At 40.8% G+C, this 20,211-nt stretch overlaps 1 protein-coding gene and 1 non-coding gene across 9 annotated transcripts in view; one reads left to right on the forward strand and one right to left on the reverse strand.

Moving 5' to 3' along the window:
- erc2 (ELKS/RAB6-interacting/CAST family member 2) overlaps positions 1–15,530 on the forward strand; it is a 57,311-nt gene extending 41,781 nt beyond the window's left edge. For 4 of the 8 annotated variants that reach the window (XM_023954769.1, XM_023954774.1, XM_023954773.1 and 1 more), the window contains 9 exons: positions 476–678; positions 7,426–7,437; positions 7,720–7,843; positions 7,926–8,086; positions 8,518–8,665; positions 10,959–11,567; positions 11,714–11,781; positions 11,994–12,041; positions 12,115–15,530. In XM_023954769.1, coding sequence (XP_023810537.1) covers positions 476–678; positions 7,426–7,437; positions 7,720–7,843; positions 7,926–8,086; positions 8,518–8,665; positions 10,959–11,567; positions 11,714–11,740 — 1,284 coding nt within the window. In that variant the 3' untranslated portion in view covers positions 11,741–11,781; positions 11,994–12,041; positions 12,115–15,530. Of the gene's footprint in view, positions 1–475; positions 679–7,425; positions 7,438–7,719; positions 7,844–7,925; positions 8,087–8,517; positions 8,666–10,958; positions 11,568–11,713; positions 11,782–11,868; positions 12,042–12,114 lie in introns of all 8 variants that reach the window. The other 4 variants (XM_023954770.1, XM_023954771.1, XM_023954776.1 and 1 more) reach the window with 4 other exon arrangements.
- Positions 15,531–16,679: 1,149 nt separating this feature from the next.
- Positions 16,680–19,639, reverse strand: LOC105354049. Its single transcript, XR_002873267.1, has 4 exons — positions 19,157–19,639; positions 18,456–18,551; positions 18,070–18,210; positions 16,680–17,832 (listed from the first exon to the last, which is right to left on the reverse strand). It is a non-coding gene; the product is annotated as an uncharacterized LOC105354049 (transcript).
- Positions 19,640–20,211: the final 572 nt, after the last annotated feature.

Raw genomic sequence — 20,211 nt, forward strand, 5'->3', positions numbered from 1 at the left:
GAGGATGAAATTCCATCTGTGACGGATAAGCTCCCACTCCCACAGAGCTTGGTTCTGCATTCAGTTTCCACTTTCAGTTTTCCACTTGTTTGTGCTGTAGAACAAAAAAACAAGGACACCTAAACACATGAACTCTCTCCTATGTTTTTGCTCACACAGTGTGCAAACATTGACTGGAAGTCTTAGAGGAGCGTTTTAGTGATAAAATAGCTCCCATTGAGCTAAGAGTCAATGCTGGTCCACAACAGTTACACTCCTGTTCTCATTCACACAGACAGGCAAGATGAAAGGGAAGCAGCTCAGATAAAGCTTTGATGGACTGCAATGCTTTGCGCTGTATCTATCCTCTTCACAGGCTGTAAAAACATTCTGAGCTGCACAGGATGCTAAAGTACCACTGTCAGTGGAATGAATGTGACTCAGCAGAGCTGTGTGTGTGTGTTTTTATGTTGTTTTTTCTGGTGTGTGAGTGTAGAAAGCTCATGAGGTGGAGCAGCAGTCAGGCCCCAGAGGGAATCCAGAGTATGTGGACCGGGTCAAGCTTCTAGAAAAAGAAGTGAGCTACTACAAAGATGAAGCAAACAAGTCTCAGACAGAGGTGGAGAGGCTCCTGGACATCCTGCGAGAGGTCGAGACTGAAAAAAATGACAAGGACAAGAAGATTGCTGAGCTGGAAAGGTAAGTGACTCCAACTGTTGTAGGGAGTTTGCAGTTGGTGCCAGTGTCTTTATTGTCTGCTGGTAAAAACATTCAAATGTAAAAGTGGAAAATACAGTTTCATCGATGACCCAAAAAATCTGTTATAGTTTGATTATTGTAAAAGAATTTAAGCTACATGTTATAAATATCATAAGGTCCGCAAAAAGTATATTTTTATAAAAAGAGTAGAGAGATTTTGATGCTCTAACTCAATTTTGAAGTAATAAACTGGACCAAATGGTTCTTTGAGAGGTTGCAGACCCCTGGTTTAGCTGTTACATTAATAATATCTTTCAAAGTACAAATACACTCTTTATACATTCACACTGTATATGCGGGCAGATGAATAGTTACAATGACTCCAAATCAGACTTTAACATCTTGTCCACACATGTCAAATGAAGCCTAAATTGATTTTCAAAAATAATTTTATATCAATCGTTGGTAAAAAAAAATCTAAATTTCATTTTTTTCTGATCCATATCTCAGCCCATCAATCCTCCCTTTGATATTTTCCAGGATTAAATGAATGAATCCAGGCTGGCTTCTTAAAAGATAATAAATATAAAGACAGCCAAATGACCCAGTCTTTTGAACGGCTCTTTGAAATGAATTGATCTAAAAGATTTGGCTCCCTAAAAAAAGTCATTAATCCCATAAACAGTCAGCTTTTTTTTCTTTTTTATGTTTGTCGGTTTCAGCAACAGCAGCTGGAGCAGCGCTAACAATACTACAAAGAGAAGATGTGTGAAGGGCACCCTATTTTTATTGCTTTTACTTTATAATAAATTTGTGTTTTTGTATTTTGCTACATTGCTACAGGTGCATTAATAGTGCCAAAAAAGGATACATTTTATGACCTGTGATATTTTATTTTTTCTTGTTTTGTTCAGACAAACATATTCAATTTTTTTATTATTTGTGTGTATATTCACATAATGTCTATATTGAAGCACCGTAATGCAGAGATATTATAAAGAGGTATCCCTTGTGCTATCTTACATGACCCCACCCTTACATTGACGTGTTCTCCCTACCATGACAAAGGTGGATAGATTTCATGTAATCCATGGACACGAGTGAAGATCAAAAATCATTGAAGAAAAAAGGTTCAGCGCACTGTTTAGTGGGTGACCCAACTTCCATCGTTAAAGTGCCTAGGATAGCACAAGGGTTAAAAGGAAATTGACAGTCTGTAATCCTAATGGTAGGTTTATTTGAACAGTGAGAGATAGAAAATCCACCTAATAAATTGTATATACAGTTATTTGCATTTTATTGAGGGAAATATGTATTTGATTCTTTTTGCTGAATAGATTTAGTACTTTGTGGCCAACCCTTTTTAGCAGCACAGAGATCAGACATGTTTTGTAGTTGATGAGCAGGTTTCTGGACAAAAACCATACTACCAAAAATATTTCTTCACCTGCCTTGACTCACAAATGAACTGAAGTACTGTCCCAGTCCTAACCCATAGAGTTCAAAATGATGTCGGCCCACCTTTTGCAACTTCAACTCTTCTGGGAAGGCTGTTCCCAGGGTTAAGGAGTGTAATTGTGGGAAATTTTGACCATTCTTCCAAAAGTGCATTGGTGAGGTCTCACACTGATGTTGGTGGAGAAGGCCTGACTCTCAGTCTCTGCTCTAATTCATCCCAAACAGTTCTGTTCAGTCGGTTCTGCTGAAATGGACCCCCTCTCAGGTTCAGGTCAGGACTCTGTGCAGACCAATCAAGTTCATCCACACCAGACTCTGTTAGCCAAAAAGCATCCTACATCTGAAAGGGAGTTAGTGCAGAGATTTTAAGATTGGTTGTAATGTGCTCCCTCTTCCTGGTTCTAGTTAAAAGGCGTGCAGCCAAGTTCTGGACTGGCTGCACGCAATTAAGAGTGGTTTTCTTTACACCAGAAAGGAGGGGAAAGAGAAAGGGTCTAACTCGGACAATATTCCTCAGATAGTAAAATGCGGTTTTGGTTACTTGATTCACGTGTTGGTCAAAGCTAATATCTGCATCTAGAATCACACTGAGGTTCCTTACTGTATCATATACAGTCATACAGTTGACAGATAAAATTGGACGCTATCTCTCTCAGCTTCAGAACCGTTTACCAAGACTTCAGTTTTGTCTTGGTTGAGCTGCAAAAGGTTGTCTCCCATCCACCTTTTAATATCTAAAATACAGTTTAAACCCATGGCTGTCCATGGGTCCAGTGGACAGCCATGGGTCATCAGCATAGCTATGAAAGTTAATGCCGTGTCTCCTGATAACATCACCAAGTGGAAGCATGTAAATATTAAAAAGTGTGGGAACCAAGATGGAGCATTGGGACATCCCACATGTCAGTTTGAGCCTTCCAGATGAAAAATTCATTTTAATTAACAATAAAATCTCTATCTGTGAGGTAGGACTTAAACCAATTAAAAGCTGTCCCAGTAATTCCAACCGTTTCGTAAAGTCGGTTTAAAAATATTGAGTTATTAATATAATCATTCCGTTGAGTAAAAAGAAGCTTTTCTAAAATTTTACATAAAAATGACAGGTTGGATACCTGCCTGTAGTTGTTTAGATTGGAGACATCTACACCACTCTACTTCTCATCAGGCCTCTCTCATCTTTTTAAGTGGGAGAACTTGCACACTTGGTGGCTGACTGAATTTTTTTTGCCCCACTGTATGAATTATGCCTGTCCCGCATGTATAACGAAAGACTGAAATTTCATACGTGTAAAATGCGCAAACTGTACGTAGTGGCCCATTGCAAGCACTGCAAGATGAAAAACCGTTGCGGGGTAAAGTATTACCAATGGTTTTCTTAGTGACTGTGGTTCCAGCTGCTTTGAGATCATCAACTTTCTCCTGCCGTGTTGTTTTAGGCTGATTTCTCTCTGTTCTTATGATCATGGAAACCCCTCCAGGTCAGATCTGGTTAGGAGCTCCACACCTACAGCTGGATTGATGGTCATGTTGTATTTTGGCACAATTGCACCAACAGTTGTCCCCTTAACCTCCAACTTCTTGCTGATGGTTTTATAGTCCATCCTGGTCTTTTGCAGGTCTACAATATTCTCCCTTGAGTCCACTGAAAGCTCTTTAGTCTTTCCATGTTGGAGTGTTTGAAGTCTGACTGATGGACTGATTCTGTGGTCCGGTGTCTTTTCTACAGATGATTAGGTCAAACAGGTGTCTTCAGTTCAGGTGACAGGTTGATTAGGAGAGTCTAACTGGTCTGTCTGAACCAGAACTCTTAATGGTTACTAAGGGATCAAATACTTATCTCCCTCAATGAAATGCAAATACAAGTATAGAAATTCTTTAAAGTGGATTTCTTGATTTTCTTTGTGATATTTGATCTCTCACTGTTCAAATGAATCTACGTTTAGGAGGACAGACTATGAATTTTTTTTTAGGTGTGCAAACCTTCTAAATCAGCACGGGGATCAAATACTTATTTCCTCCACTTTATGTGAATTCTGAGGACTGCTTTGTCTATTTTTTTCTTATTTGATATGTGGTTTTGGCATTGCGGCTGGTCACACTGCATGTTGTATCCTTTTCATGATTTTGTGGCTGTTGTCGGGCTGTTATCCACCGCCTCTACTCAGATGTGCAAATCCAAATACACAATAGTTGGGACTTTGGGGCTTTCTTGTGTGGTGGGGTTTTCAGTCTTGGATCATTGTAGTACCTGGCTCAGAATCTCCTTATTTGATCTGCCCTTTAATAACTCGGCTGACGAAAATGATCGTAATGTTTGTTCCCACAGAAGATTGAACTTTTGCAGAATGGCGCATAAGTTGTTTCGTCAGGGAAGCCAGCTTCTTGCCACTATTAAAAATTAGGATAAAAGAAAAATGTTAACTAGCAGTTCACTTGTATTAGAAAAACATTTGTTGTGATTAATCTGGTTTTCTTGTCTTCTTTGCCATCTTTACCCACTTTTTCTTTCCTCTTTTCCCTATATTCTGATCTTTTCTTACCCTCTGCCATTGATAAATATTCAATGTCAATGCTCCCTCATTCCTATATTTTCACCCTCTTCTTTATTCTTTGCAACTCTTCCTGTTGTGTACCCCTCCCAATTGCCAGCCCCCCTCCCAGTGCCCCACGCCCCACCCCTCGTCCCGGTGGCAGAGCTCCCCCTGACCCGCTCCCCTCTGTGTCTGCCGCCCCCCAACAGATAGGGGGCAAGGTGTGGGATTTCCTGGGAAAGTGAGTGCTCTGCCCTGGCACTTGAGCTCGGCTGCGTGGTTAGAGTCTTCAGCTGCGACACCTGCATCTGGTTTCATTAGTACCTGGGCCTGCCTGCTGTCTGCAGCCTGCACACATCTTTGCATCAGTGGCAACATTTTTTCAAGGCTGTGTTGGAATCACTGTCAGATTCCAACACAGATCCCTGATTTCAGATTCCTGATCCCTGAATTCAGTTTTGTCTTTAATTTTTTAGCAGATGTTTTCTCTTGCCCTTTGTTCTTGTACTTTCATTGCTGCTTTGCATGTCTTTTTATGTGAAAACTATTGGCTAAATATGATGCTACATTCTTGAAAGTGCTTTTAGTGCCTTTTTGAACACGTGTTTAGCATATGGTGTCTACACTGGACTGTCGCCATCCGATACTAGCGCATGTCTGCCACCTACAGTTGGAAGATGCTTGCGAAATGTCGAAGCAGTGCAGATCTTGTGAATCTTGCTCCAGGCTTTTCTTTCAAAGCTCCAAGCCGATATATGAAAGACTTGGTGTCATGTGATTCCGGCCAAGCACAAACCACAATTACTGACTTCCACCTCATGATTGATTTTTAAACGGTTGGTGCTTCTATGAATCAAAAGAAATGACATTCAAATGTAGCTACCAAATCCGAGTCCCTGAGTGGTCAAAGTTCAACCTGGTGTAACTTTTAACATGTGTTCAATGGACACGCGTTTTGTAGAACCTAAAGACAGTCGTAGTGACTTGTGTTGCGACTTGTGTTCACATCTCAAGGGAGATGTGAACGTAGCTTAAGAAATGGAGAATTGACCCGTCTTCCTCGTGTTCCAAACAGGGAGTACCTGCTGACTCCAAGAAGCCAAAAATCTTAGACTTCTTACGAGAAATAAACATTCTATTTTTTCAGAAAAACCATTCTTGCTTTGCTACTTTTTTAAAACAAGTTCTTTCTAATTCAAATTTTTTACTGTATTTTTTCTGTAGTGCAAGTTATTCAAGTTATAAACTGGCCAATCAGACGCCTCAATAAACATTTGTGGTGCCCGCTGGCTCCCCGTGTCAAATTTTCAAAACATTTGATTGACAGATTCTTTTGAGCCCGCTTTTAATTGGTAGGGGTGTGGTCTTCCAACAAGCTCACTCCTGTTTGGCGAGAGTGGTTGCCATAGAAATGTAAACTCAAACCAAATACTGCTTACTGGTGATTTTTGGTTCAAACATGTGGCATCCATATAGCAAAAAAAGTAACTTAATCGCCTTTTATTTGTTTGAACCGTAGGTAAGTCATCAACTGACTTGGTCCAGTGCTCATATATAGTCAGTGGTGGGAACGACAGAGTGGTCATTTTTGATCGTTTTGTTGACAGACATGCATCTGTTTGTTTTACAATAAGTCAGCAAACAACCATGAAAATGCATTTACCTATATGGATGTGCACAAAATACAGAATGTCTTGTGATTTTTTTACATGCAAATCTAATTTTCCAAAAAATTACAAAAATTCCTTAATTCCTGATACAATTCCTTATTTAAAAAAATTAAAATCAAATTCAGTCCAACTAAGAATTCCATATTATTATTAAAAACACCAGCTGTATGAACACGAAAGGAAAGATTGTATGCATTGCAAACTGTGTCTGGTATTGGAGCTGGAATGTGTTTTTTTGTTGTTTTTAAGCTCCTTTTTTGTTTCTTTTTGGGCGTTGTTGCTGCATATGCATGGTTGAACAAAGCATGCTTATCTGTGTTTTTGGTTCAGTTATTGATCATGAAATGTCCGTTTTCTGTGCTTGAGATACACACCTACCCTCTCATTCCATCCATCTCTCTGACTCACTTCATGTCTCTTTTAGTCACCCTGAGGGCTCCCTTGCTTTCATTTCACCCAATAGTCTTGTCCAACTGTATTATCAATTACTCACTCCCTGCTATTTCCCAGCCCAGCTTGCACTACCTGATAATAAAGAAGCAATCCGCCTGATGGTCTGCACGATTAGAGCTGATGAGCTCCAGGTCTGAACACATTCAGTGTGGAGCTGTAACTGGAAGATCTGGACTGAATCCCTAATCCTAAAGTGTGCCACTTCAGTCTGAACTACTTCGCATACATGACTGAATCTCATAACTCTTTGTTGCCTACATGGTACATGTGTACTCTCTCCTCGTCCTTTGGTCCAGCACTCCAACCTAACTTTCTCCCCTCGTCTTTTGCCCTGCTAACTCTTGCCTGTATGACTGCATGTCTGCCAAAACTGGACTTGGTAGCAGATGGTCCCATGTTCTTTAGAGAGGGTGCATCCTGCATTAGCTGTCAGCCCGCTGAAAAGCGGTGGTCACAGACACGTCTGTAGCCCCTGACCTAGATGACTGTAGCCCAGTGTGAAATCCTTTTGGTTTACTGTATTACCGTCTTGTTTTTTCTTTCTTTCTTTACATTTTGTTTGTGTCTCTTTTAATTTGTTTTACTTTTCTTTTGCTTCCTCATGTGTTCTACCTATTTCCTCTCCCCATCTGAAGTTTGGCTCCCAGGTAAGTAATCACCTGTTCCCACTGCAATCCTGTCATCTATTCTTCAAACTTTGCTGAAACCTGAAAGCTCAGCATTGATGTGAGACTGCAGTTCATGAGTACTGACCAGGCTCTGCTGCGGTTTCTCTCCTGAGACAATATTCTGCACAATGCAATTGACAGATATACAATGCATTTGCTTCAGCCATATATTTGTGGGCTTCATAATCCTTTCCTCCCTAAATTTCTGTGGATTTCTGATATTTTTAATTGAAACCTTTCTCAAATTGTGTGCTATTACAGACAAGGAGGTAAAGACCAGACTAAGAAAGGTCCTAACGTTAAATTGGGGCCACAAGGGGAAAAGAAAGGTTTAGGGCAGGACTCTCGAAAGGACAGCTCCTTGGACAGTGGTCACCATTCCAAAGTGAGAACATACTCTGCAGTAATGCAGTATTGATACTTGAGGATGTGGATATGTTGAATGAGTCTGTGTGCTTACCTGCCAGCTGGAGGAGCTCATGAACACGCTAGAAAGAACCAGGCAGGAGCTGGATGCCACCAAACAGCGCCTCTCCTCCACCCAGCAGTCTCTGCAGGAGCGGGACTCCCATCTCACTAATATGAGGCAAGAGCGCAGGAAGCAGCTGGAGGAGATCCTTGAAATGAAGTTAGTATTGTTACCCTCAGATAGATGGGTGACAATCTCACTGGGTGTTCTTTTTAATCATCTATGACATCATTTCTATAACAAGCCAAATGTGTTAAAACTTCATCATGGTTGATAGTTCATGGATGAGCTGAAGAGCTTTATTCATGATCGTTTTCAAAATTTCTTGTCCATGTTTGTGCGCTCAGACTGTCAGCAGGGTTTCAAGTTGCAATTCAGTGCATCTTTGCAGCTTCTGTCTAAGACACTTTTGTTTCTTTAGGACTCCTGTAGTTTTTCACTGGAGATGCAATTTAAAAAATGGTGAAAGGCATCTGCTTTTTATTTATATAAGTGTGAAAAAACACCTTCAAACCATACATTTCTTTTTCATTTCAAAGGTTTTATTTGCCTGTAAGTATGTGTGCTCTAATGTTATTTTATTCTTCCAGACAACAAGCTCTACTGGCAGCCATTAGTGAGAAAGATGCCAATATTGCACTGCTTGAACTGTCTGCATCCAACAAAAAGAAGACCCAGGAGGAGGTGCTGGCCCTCAAGAGGGAGCGAGACAAGCTGATGCACCAGCTTAAACAGCATGTAAGGATCCACTCAGAAAAGTTAAATGTAGAAAAGAAAAAAAAAGTTATTTGTGATTTAGATTTAGATATGACATTTAATCAAATTTATGACAAAATGTCCAATTTCTCTGTCTCCACATGGCAGCTGTGCATATGTTCCTTCCTGTTGACATTCTTTTAGCAAAGAAACAACTTAGCATCATTATATTTATTTTGCAACAGGTTTAGTATGTCAGAACTATAAATATCAGCTTTGTTTATGTGATTCGAAGATGGCTCGGATTTAAGCTGGTGTGTGTCAAGATCTTTCTCAGACCAAACTGGAAGCTGGTGTCTCTTAGATAAATTTCCGTTAGCACCAGACTCAATTCAGAACAAAAATTTACTCTTAACTATTGACTGTTTATGAGAACTGGACCGAGAGAGTGTGACGTCACCCATGGAAAAGTCTTGCTTCTGGATCCAACCAAAGTCAATTCAGCCGCCATTTTTTCACAATACGCCCATCGCCGTGTTGGAAGCACTGATCGGTCCGAGTCGGTCTGAGTCAACATTTTACTTTTATTGTGTTTCCTCATGTGTTCTACCTTTTCCTGCGGACTGCTGCCAAATCTTTTATAGCTGGCTCCTCTAAAAGAAAAGTCTTTTTAAAGGAATTGTGGACATTTCGGGAGCTCATTTTGAATCAAAACCCTTGGTAAAAGCCAGTTACTTTTGTTTTAACCAGTGGAGTCAAAAATAGGGAGAGACGGTCTCGCAGTTCATGGCACAATTGAAGTAGAGTGCTGTTCACTGAGAGTTCAGCACAGGAATAGATGATGCCCTCTGTGGTGTTTGTGGAAAGCTGGTATTAGACAATATGCTGACATTCCTCAGAGCGTTTGAAATTGCTCTAAATATTGAGACGGTGGACAAGGACAAAAAGATGGAGGATCGCGATGCTGGAGATCACAGGATGGAAGAAAGCACTGCAAATAGAACAAAACGGATTTTACAGGTGCAAGGGAAAGGAGCACACAGCTGATGCCTGTCATTTTAACGACACTGTTTGCCATAGTTTTGGTAAAAAAGGGACACATTAACAAAGCGTACAGAGCAAAGAGCAGTCAACAACAACAATCAAAACGTCATAGTAGTAGGTTTAAAAGTTGTCATCTGGACTTGGTTTTTAAAAGTTGAAGACATTTCACCTCTTATCCAAAAGGCTTTGTCAGTTCTGAAATAGCTGGTAAAAGAGCTCCCTCATATGGGAGAGGAGTCAGACCTGAAACTGGATAGTATTGTCTACTAAGACTATACGGTTTCAGGTTGTTAGGAGTCCTTTGTCCTCAACAGGGGTTGGGGAGACAGTAGCTACCCTCCCCAAACCTGGTCATCTCTTTCAGCTGTTAATGTCCCAGGTGAAACCGGTTCAGAACACTGCCGTAGATGGATGGAAGAATAAACCTGAGACCACCATTCTTATTAAAAGAAGGTTTATGCTTCTTGACAAAGATGGCTTCCTTCACTCCTCCCTCAAACCATCCTTTCTCTCTGGTTAAAATTCGGACTTCACTATCCTCGAACGAGTGGTTTGTGGCCTTCAGGCGGAGGTGTACTGCAGACTCAGGTCCCATAGAGTTGGCTCTGCGATGTTGTTAAAGCCGCTTGTGTAGAGGTTGTTTGGTATCTCCAATGTACTGGTCATTGCAGTTCTCTTTGCAGTGGATAGAGGACACAACATTGCTCTGTTTGTAGCTGAGAATTTTGTCCTTAGGATGAACCAGGACAAAATTCCCAGCTACAAAGAGAGCAACGTTTGTAGCATTATGTGGTCAAAATTGGTTGCATAAAATAAATTTCAACTGGCAGCAAATTAAAAGTCTAGTCATACAGGAAAAAAATATATATTTTAAAACAGTTGAAAAAGTGTTAGGGAAACATTCGGAGCTGTTTAAAGATTAGTTAGGCACACTCAAAGATGTTAACCCTTGTGCTATCCTAGGCACTTTAACATTGGGAGTTGGGTCATCTAGACCCACTAGACAGTGAGCTGAACCTTTTTTCTTCATTGATTTGTGATCTTCACTGGTGTCTATGGATTACATGAAATCTTTCCACCTTTATCCACCTTTGTCATGGTAGGGAGAACACGTCAATGCAAGGGTGGGGTCATAGGATAGCACAAGGGTTAAAGGAATGTCACAGTGAAGCTGGACGCACGCCCCAGTTCGGAAGTGAGGTCCAGATGACCCCACAAGATAGCACAAGGGCTAAAAAAATAATATATTTATCTGCAGCATTTGCTCATATCCCTTTTGCTCTCCAAACAGACACAAAGCAGAATGAAGCTGATAGCTGACAACTATGAGGACGAGCAGTATCATCCGCATGCTCCTCACCATCAGCCTCAGCCCCAGCATGCACAGCCCCAGCCCCAGCCACAGTACCCCCACCCTCCCCAGGGCCAACAAACCTCCTACCTACACGCCCCACACGCTCAGCACCCGCAACACCCCCAGCACCCGCAGCACCCCCAGCATCCGCAGCACCCCCAGCACCCGCAAGCCCAACCACAGCATCCGCACTCACAGCATCCCCAACCTCAATACTCTCACCCTCAGCACCCTCAACCTCTGCCCCAGCTCCAACAGCACCCCCGCCCTCCCCAGCCTCAGCACCCTCACCAACAGCACCCCCAGCAGCATCCTGCACAGCACCCGCATGGACTTCCCCCCGCCCAGCATCCTCACCCCCAGCACCCACATGGACCTCCACAACAAGGACCCCACCCTCAGCATCCACACCCCCAACATCCTCAGCACCCTCAGGCTCCTCAACATCCGCACCACATGCAGCATCCGCGGCATCCATCGCCCCACCACAGAGGAGTACCTGCCCGGGGGCCTCCTCATGCTGGCCACCGCCCCTCCCCAGACCAGGTAACGTGTATTCAGAATGAAACAGAAAACAAAGGAAGACTATATGAATATCAATGAATGTGGATACCGGTACTCTTAACAAAAGTCATGTTCAGCAACAATTTAATGCTTTCTGCACTTTTCTTTGAAAACATGGCTGACTTCAGGATGATGAGGAGGGCATTTGGGCGTAATCTTAGCCGTGACAACCAAAGCTTTTATGTTGATTAGAGGGGTAAGATCTGCTCCTTTCTCTGCAGTTTCTCAATTCTTTGTTCTATGTGTCATGTGGAAACGTGTATTTTTTTCCCCCCACCCTCAGATGAGTCAGTCTGTACTGGGGGAGCACAGCCATACCATGATGTTGAAACACCACCCAACTAATGATCTTTTACTTTCACCAAATCCTTACTTCTTTGGCTTTTTTTCTGTTTCCTGGAAGAATAGGAGGTTATCAGGTGTGTGGGCTCTCCACGGGGACTGACAGATGAGCAGGTAAACTCCAAAGTACTTTACTGTAAAGCTCTGTGGAGGGGGTCCATCTTACTGTCTCCTTGTTCTTCACAAGGTGATCTGGAACCTCCTCTTTGTGTGAACAGGAAGACACATCCTCCTCTCCCGTCACTCGATGCAGATTTTGTTTGCCAAGTTGTCGCTTTGCCAGAAGTGTGACCAACATGGCAGCATCCGAGACCTCAGAGGTCACCTCACCTGTCTGCCACCTGCTGAGCGAGCTCTCTTCCAGCAGAGACCTAAACCTTCCAGCCAAGTTCTGTTTAAATTCATCAACCTGCTTTGTTTCAGATCAATGGTTGCCGACTCCTTTGCTACTTACCGCATTGCTTTGATTGGCTCTTTGACTCTGTCATGGTTCCCTCAGTCCTCACTGGTTTTATCTGAGCCCTTTACCTGGCCTTCATGGCAGTCAGTGTGCAGAGTCTCTTCACTCACCTCTGTTGCTCACCGTAATCGTTTTCCTCATGTCAAACAGTTCTTACTGTGATGATGGCTCCCTTCAGTGGCATGTTTTGTGCACATTTAAGAGCTTTTAGGTTTCCTATTGTTATTTCCTGTTGGCACAAGGAAGCATTTAGGGCTGACTGATGGAGCACCTTAGCCTCCACCTGCAGCATCTCCTTGGCTGCATGAGCACAGCCCTCTTGCTTTTGGGCTACTTCTATGCTCCAGCTGTCAACAACATGTATTCTTCATGTTACCTCATATCGATCAATGGTAGTCAATGAAAAACAGTTGATCTATGCAGATGTCAACATAGAAGGAAAGAATAACCAATCACCCCAGTCACATTGGCCAAGAGGTGGTGGTGGTGGTGGTGGTGGGGGGGCAAATCCATCAGATTCAGTTTTATTTTTTGAGACTATGCACCTCTGCACTTCCTCTGTGTTGCCAGAATTTTTACTTATGGTGCTTCTGCTGGTGCTCAAACGAAATGATATCAGAAGACCTTTTCCAGAACGGTCTTTTTTACAGCGGAGAGGCTGGATCCAGGCTTCATAAAGATTTCTTTTTGAGTTCGACAGCGGAGCATTGGTCAGACACAAAACCTTCCTCAAGGAATACCGTCTTTATGATGGTTACTAGAAGTTGAAAAGCAAAAGAAGAAAAAGTTTCTTACCAGGTCTAATCATTCATCTGACTCTCCGGTTCGCTCCTGCACCCTTGAACCCCTCTAGCGGTAGTTTACGTGACCTCCCACACATAGTAAGTTGTTTTCTTCTTCTGAATAAGATGGCCTGTGCCTAGTAAAATATGTACACATATGATAGAAATGCATATATTATACATATAGAGAGGAATCTATAGAGTGTGTCTAAATGTGGTGAGAAAATCGTTTTAAACTGATGATGTACTATACCTTTGTTTTGGTTATTTTTTTTAACTGGCTGAAGGTCAAAGGTGTCTTATTTCCAGAGCTGAGTCATATAATTCTTCTTTTGACTGGTAGGTTGTGGGGAAAAAAACCTTCAGCAGTCAAGTTAAACATTCCCTGTCTGAAAATGCAGCCCAGATTTAAAGAAAAAACAGATGTATATGTGTTAATAACTAAAGCTTTAGAGTCACTTTGTGGGTTACAAAGATGAGGATCAAACTCTGTCTTAACGTCTAAAAACAGACAGCATTGTTACATTCCTTTCTTAGTGTGAAATCAACTCAGCTAACAACCTCTTGACCTGTGCTAACAAAATCAAACTTGCTTTCTGTATGTAACTCACACAGGTAGCAGTTCAATTATGTACAAATAAAGCTTGCACTTGTGAATGAGGACTATCAGCGTTTCCTCCACACAGAGGTTTCAGAGACTCTGTCTGGATGCATTTCTTTGGCGTGGTTTTGTCGTCGTCACGTGAACAGAAGTGGTTGGTGTGTGTGACTGTAACAGCCGACTAGATAGAAGAAAAAAACAACACTTTATTACAGTATTGTGAAAAAAATGAAGTAGACTGTTACTGATTCTTTCTTCCTCCCTCCCTTCCCTCGCAGTACCTGTGCGTCAGGTGTACTTTGTTGTATGTAAATGTCTGTCTATCGACTCATCCTCCATTGACCGAGGTGATCTATCCTTCATGTGTCTGCCTCACACCTTACCGCTCTTGTCAAAAATCAGCACGTTGTGTGAAGACTTTGCTTTTTGAGTTTGCAAATGTTGAGCTACAAGTCCCAAATGAAAGTTTCTTTATTTTTATTATTTATTATTATTATTATTTGTTTTTAAGAAGACAATGCAAACAGACAGAGGACCAAAAACCCTCTCATTTCAACATCAGGGAGTGGAGTAGTAATTCTCTGTTTTTCAGGTTCTATCTACTGAATACTTGAAGTAGGGAGTTTTCCTACCATAATATAGCATATGTTATTTGCAAATTTGCATGATAGACAACAAAGAACATTTAAATAGTGCCCATGCTTTTTAGTTTTACATTATGTGCCAACCGAAGGTGGCGATGTATGGATAATATGCTGTTGTCTATGCAGAGTGATTTATTTATTGTGACAAAAAAAGGCAGAAAGGTCAAATAAATAGAGCTTAGAAGCAACAGGGGTTGATTTGAACTGCAGCACGGTTGGAAGAGGTAGGGCTTCATCTGTGCCTTGGAGCAGCTGTGTAGAAAAGCCTAGGAAGTCTTTTTTTTTTTCAAAGGTTTCCAAAAAAACAAAAAAAAAATCTCAAAAGCCTACCATGCATTTTCTTTTTATTGTTGTTTTTCTTTTAACATTTCTTATTGATAATGTCGGATCAAACAAATCACTGTGACCAATGTCAGAATACTCTCTTTTAACTTTTTTTAATCATTTTTTTATATTTAAGTTGAGCTTTATTTTTGTTATTGTTAACGCCTAATAAAAATGCCAGTGTGCGAGTGTATTATTTGTACAAGTTAATGTTTGGAACTGTACAGTTAAGAGTTTAGAAGCAACTTCGATGTGAGTCCAGCATGCTGACTGATCATCGGTGTGAACACGAACCAGCACCACTCCTCATCCATTACCTGCATCTGCATCGTGACGGTGTGATGTTGTGTTTGAGAGTGATGTGTGTCTCACTTACTGTGTCCCCTTAGTAGACAGCCTGTGCAGTTTTGTGAGGGTGAAGCATGTGTCTGGGATTTCTGGTTTAAATATCTTCAGAAAAGAGAAATATGAGCGTGTCTGTGCACATCTCTAATTTATTGTTTTAAGAGCAAAAGTGTGTGTGTGTGTGAGTGTGTGTGGGCGCCAGTGTCGTACTAATGCAAAAGAGAGGAAACTATTTAAAAAAAAAACTTTATCAGAGTGATTCTATTCAGAAAAGATTTGAGATTAAGTTTCAAATGATGCATGGATTCTGTACATTTTTTTGGTTTGAACTATATGAGGCTGTCCTTGTTGCCCCTTTTTGCTATTGTATGTGCTGTACCAGAATAATACTATTGAGTGTTGGCCAGCTTGTTTATATCCATCAAATAAATGACATTCTTTCTGTTTTTTTGTGTTTCTTAAACTATATTTCTTTTAAACTTCATTTGATCTAAAAGGAAAGTCGAGGTAACGGACAAAGAATGACATGAGATGACATGATAGCTCAAAAAACAAAAAATAATTATGTAATATTTAAAATCTGAAAAAAATGTAAAATTTACTGACTGAGGGTTTCTACTTTTATTAAATCACTGATTCTATCTTTAGTTTTAAAGAGTGAGAATAAAAACAATGTTATGTGATTTTTTATTTGTACAGCCTTTAAAATGGTTTTACATGTTTTCTTATCATAGCTTTTGAGCAACATTTCATCCAAAAGACTCAGAGGACATTCGACTAGATAAAGGTTAAAACTTTGCACAATCTAAACAAATGGTTTCAGGTTTCAGGAGGTTCAAGAATTGTGTGTGCGCCTTTCTTTAACCAGAAGCAATTTCAAATGACCCAATTCCTTAAAAAATAAAGAAATAAAATCAATAATATCTGACAACCTTGGGGAAAATACATAGACTATGCTTTGGGTAACTGCAGTTACAACCTGCACACTCGTCACACTAACACTGACATGAAATACAATACGTGTCTGGACTGTATGTGTGTGTGTGTGTGTGTGTGTGTGTGGATGTATATATATATATATATATATATATATATATATATATATATATATATATATATATATATACACACACACACACACACACACACACACACACACACACACACACACACACATACCACGATGTGGCAGTGCCAAGCGATGGGAACATCAGGAAGAAGGAACATGAGAAACTGGAGAAATACCAGGGACTCAGAGAAGAACTGGAGAAAGCCTGGAAAGTGAAGGTGACAGTGGTGCCTGTGGTAATTGGAGCACTCGGGGCAGTAACCCCCAAGCTGGAGGAGTGGCTACAACAGATACCTGGAAAGACCTCAGACCTCTCAGACCAGAAAAGTGCAGTGCTAGGAACAGCTAAGATACTGCGCAGGACCCTCAAGCTCCCAGGCCTCTGGTAGAGGACCCGAGCTTGGAGGAGAAACCACCCGCGGAGGGTGAGAGGGGCGTTTTTATTTGCTGGAACAGCCTCAGCAAAAAAAATATGGATACAAGACAGTGAAGGGCAAAGAAAAAACAGAAAATATGGATGAAACAAGTCCTAGTACAGCTATGCCATTTTTATTAATAAAGCAAGTTGTTTACACTTTATGTTAATCATTTAAGGTGTGTTTTATATTTGCTGATGTTTCACCTTTGTAAATATCTCAGTGTGGAATCAGTTTTGCCAGAATATCTTTTGAATTAAGCTGTTAAAAGAGTTTTCTAACCGTTTAAATGATGGTCTCCCCACAGAGCGCTGTTACCCACACATGATAACATCTCCATGCTGACACCAATGCCATATTGTGTTTAAGAGGTTGTGCCCGAATTCCTTTTCTAACCCCTACTTAGTGCACTAGTGTGTTCGCCATTTTGTTGTGCTGTCCGAATCCACAATTCCCAAAGTGCCCTAGAAATTTCCCAGAGGTCTCTGTGAAGAACTAGTGTGCATCGATGCTCACTAGATCAGCGAATATAGTCCACAATGCTTTGCGCCGGAACAATGAAAAATGTATTTAAATGGATTTTTTTAATAAATCATCGTTTTTATCTTCAGAAGACAGTGGACTCATAAACAATCGTCACAAAACGCTCATATTAATTAGATTTTAACTTCGTGAAATCGATGACGTCATATCCGCCGTTTTGAAAGAAATAATAAAGGTGAGAGCATGGCGTCTGAATTGCTTTGAAAATCCAGGACACTACAGTATTTAGGGGTTAGGGTGGGAATCCGGACACAGTTCCACTGAGTTTCCACTTAGTAGATGACTTCCAGTTATGTGCTCATTTTGCTCTTAAGTTAATTTGATTTTCGAGGTCAGAAGGGGTAAAAGCGTTTTACTTTCAAACCTAAAGACGTGACAAACATTTCCACATCCTGTTTGCTCGACTTTTGATTGGCTGTGGAGCTTCTAGATTGGCTGTTATTTTTAAATAATTAAAAATCTTTATTCATTAACATTTTTGAGTTAGACGTTGCTTAGCGTTAGGGTTCTTTTAGGAACCTGTTCATCAGGTGGTCCCCTCTCTCAGAGAACCAATAGGCCGCCATGCCAGCCACTGCTCCAATAAACACAGACGTGTAAACCATGTCTCCCTTTGCTGCCAGTGTACCCAGCGCACAAAGCAGCACGCCAAAAAACATCTGCTTCAGCACTTCCACTTCGTCGTCCTTAATATCATCAAACAGACCCTTCTCTGGAAGATCTGGATTAGGAAACAAATGAAGGAAAAGTGTCAGGTTTTTCTTTTTTTTTACTCTTAAAGTTTTGTTGTATATTAGCCATGGCGTTTGGACTTATTATCTCCTCATTTTGAATCATCTCGCCATGCATGTGTATATTTGGACAATAAGTAAAATGCCATGACTTAACTTTAAGAGAGAATCTTTATCAATCCATGAATGCTTTAACATTAGCATCATTCACAGCAAACTGCACTTACCGGGCAGCTTTTCCCTCACACAGACTCCATCCCTGCGGACGAAGCCTTCAGCACAGTCACAGTGGAAGGAGCCGTCTGCATTGATGCAAATCTCATCCAAACCAGGACAGGCCAGCACCCGGTCACTGCATTCATCTACGTCTAAGCAGAAAGCCAAAAGTCCCTAAAACACATGATTAGCAAAAGCAAGCTTCATAAAATAAATATTGTCTTCTTAATAGTTTTGTTTTCTTGGTATTTCCTTTTTTATTTATTTTTTTGTTCAAATGTACAGTTTGTCATGTATATCAATAACTATGGTTACACATTTTATGGTGATGATAACAGAAATATCTACATTTTCAAATATATTCTAAAAAACCGTATACATTTGCCAGTGTAATTACCTAAACACTTGGAGCCGGTGAATCTGTAACCAGGAGCACATTTCCTGCAGTGAGCTGGTCCTGCACCTCTGCAGCCCACACAGGCGACATCACAGCCTGATAAAACAAAGGCCACTCACTTTTTCCATTCATCTAACCACAGGAAAGATTGAAATTGAGTAGGGAATTGGTAAATAGGACGTAATAAGATTTCATGTTATTTCATTTTAGTTTCCGTTGGTTAATTATCTTGAAGAATGAGAGAAACAGTTGTGATTTATTTATTCACAAGAAGGTGTGTACCGTATTTTTCTGACCTAAAGTCGCTTTTATAGAAGAAATCTTTAGTAATTAAGTACGGGAACAAGAGCATACACTTTATTGTAAAATACAAATCATAATAAGAGAACAAATAACAATAATATGCTAAATATAGGCTCCTTTCACTCGAATAGCGCTACTTATCCTACTCCCTACCTTACCTTACTCACCTTCACTTACCCTTGCTTACGTGTTCACTACAGCCTGTTGTTCGCTCGCTACAACAAATGCACATGAACATTTTCACACAGAGCAAGGTCCGACTTTGATACTTCCTGTGTGCCCCATGCAGGCTTGCCCATTTTTCACCCACAGGAGGCCCACCCCTAAGGGCAGTGGTGACTGAGGCATTAACTTTAGGCTCTACTTCCCCACACTAACAAGTTTCCTGCAGCACCCACCTCTGCACTCAAACGATCCTTCTGTGTTTAGGCAGTAACTGTTGGGAAGGCAGGTATCTAGTTCAGAGCCGCACTCATCCACGTCTGAAACACAAACACATGACCGCTTTTATGAAGCTACACCCCACTTCCACGTTTTCTGCTTAATTTAGAAGTACAGCTCCAAACAAAACCATTTCTTAAGTTTCAATCTGAATGAAAGCAGACAAAGTCCGCAGATTAGCAGGAATGCTGTCTTTCTTTTATAACCAAAAACTATATATGCGAACTGGACTAAGTGTGATGTCATCAATATACTTCTGGCTCACACCAAATAAAGGGTTGCCCTTTTTTTTCCACATTACGAACGCTAAGTTAGAGACAGACAACATCACTAAGTAGTGAGTGGTCCCAGTCGGTCCGAGTCAACGTTTCTATGGCAACCACTCCAATTAGAAGTGAACTTTTTGGAGGGCCACATTGCTACCACTTGAAAGTGGGCGTGGAAGAATCACGAGAATTATAACTTGTATACCTTGCACTGCAGAAAATATATCATGAAAATAATAGAATATATATATATATATATATTTTTTTTTTTTAATGTAGCAGGGCAAGAACTGAGTATAGGGCTGGGCAAAACATTGACTTTATAGATTAGTTCAAATTCAAGAAGATTCATTTTGGGGGAACTGTCTTTCCCATCATCCTTCTCCTGTGGGCATCTGTTGTTCAGAGTAAAGTCCACCCGCCCGTTTCTTCCAATGCAACAATGTTAAAAATGGAGGCTAGCAAAAAAATTATTTAAATTTTTTTAATTTGTTGTGAAAAAGAATCACACATTTTATAACTTAGGACACATCGCCCAGCCCTAGTAAAAACTGTTTATTTCTCAGTAGAAGTCTATGGGATTTTTGCTTCCTGCAGCCAGTGAGTACTTCCTGTTTGGAATGCCAGGGGGGAGGAGTCACTCAATCCAGTTCTCATATACAGTCAACGCCAAATACACACTGCAAACACAGTAACAATAAAAAATATCTTTAATCTAGTGGTATGTCTTGACCAAGCCCATTAGC

This window comes from Oryzias latipes, chromosome 5 (assembly GCF_002234675.1).
Source record: "Oryzias latipes chromosome 5, ASM223467v1".
NCBI classification, from domain to species: Eukaryota; Metazoa; Chordata; class Actinopteri; order Beloniformes; family Adrianichthyidae; genus Oryzias; species Oryzias latipes.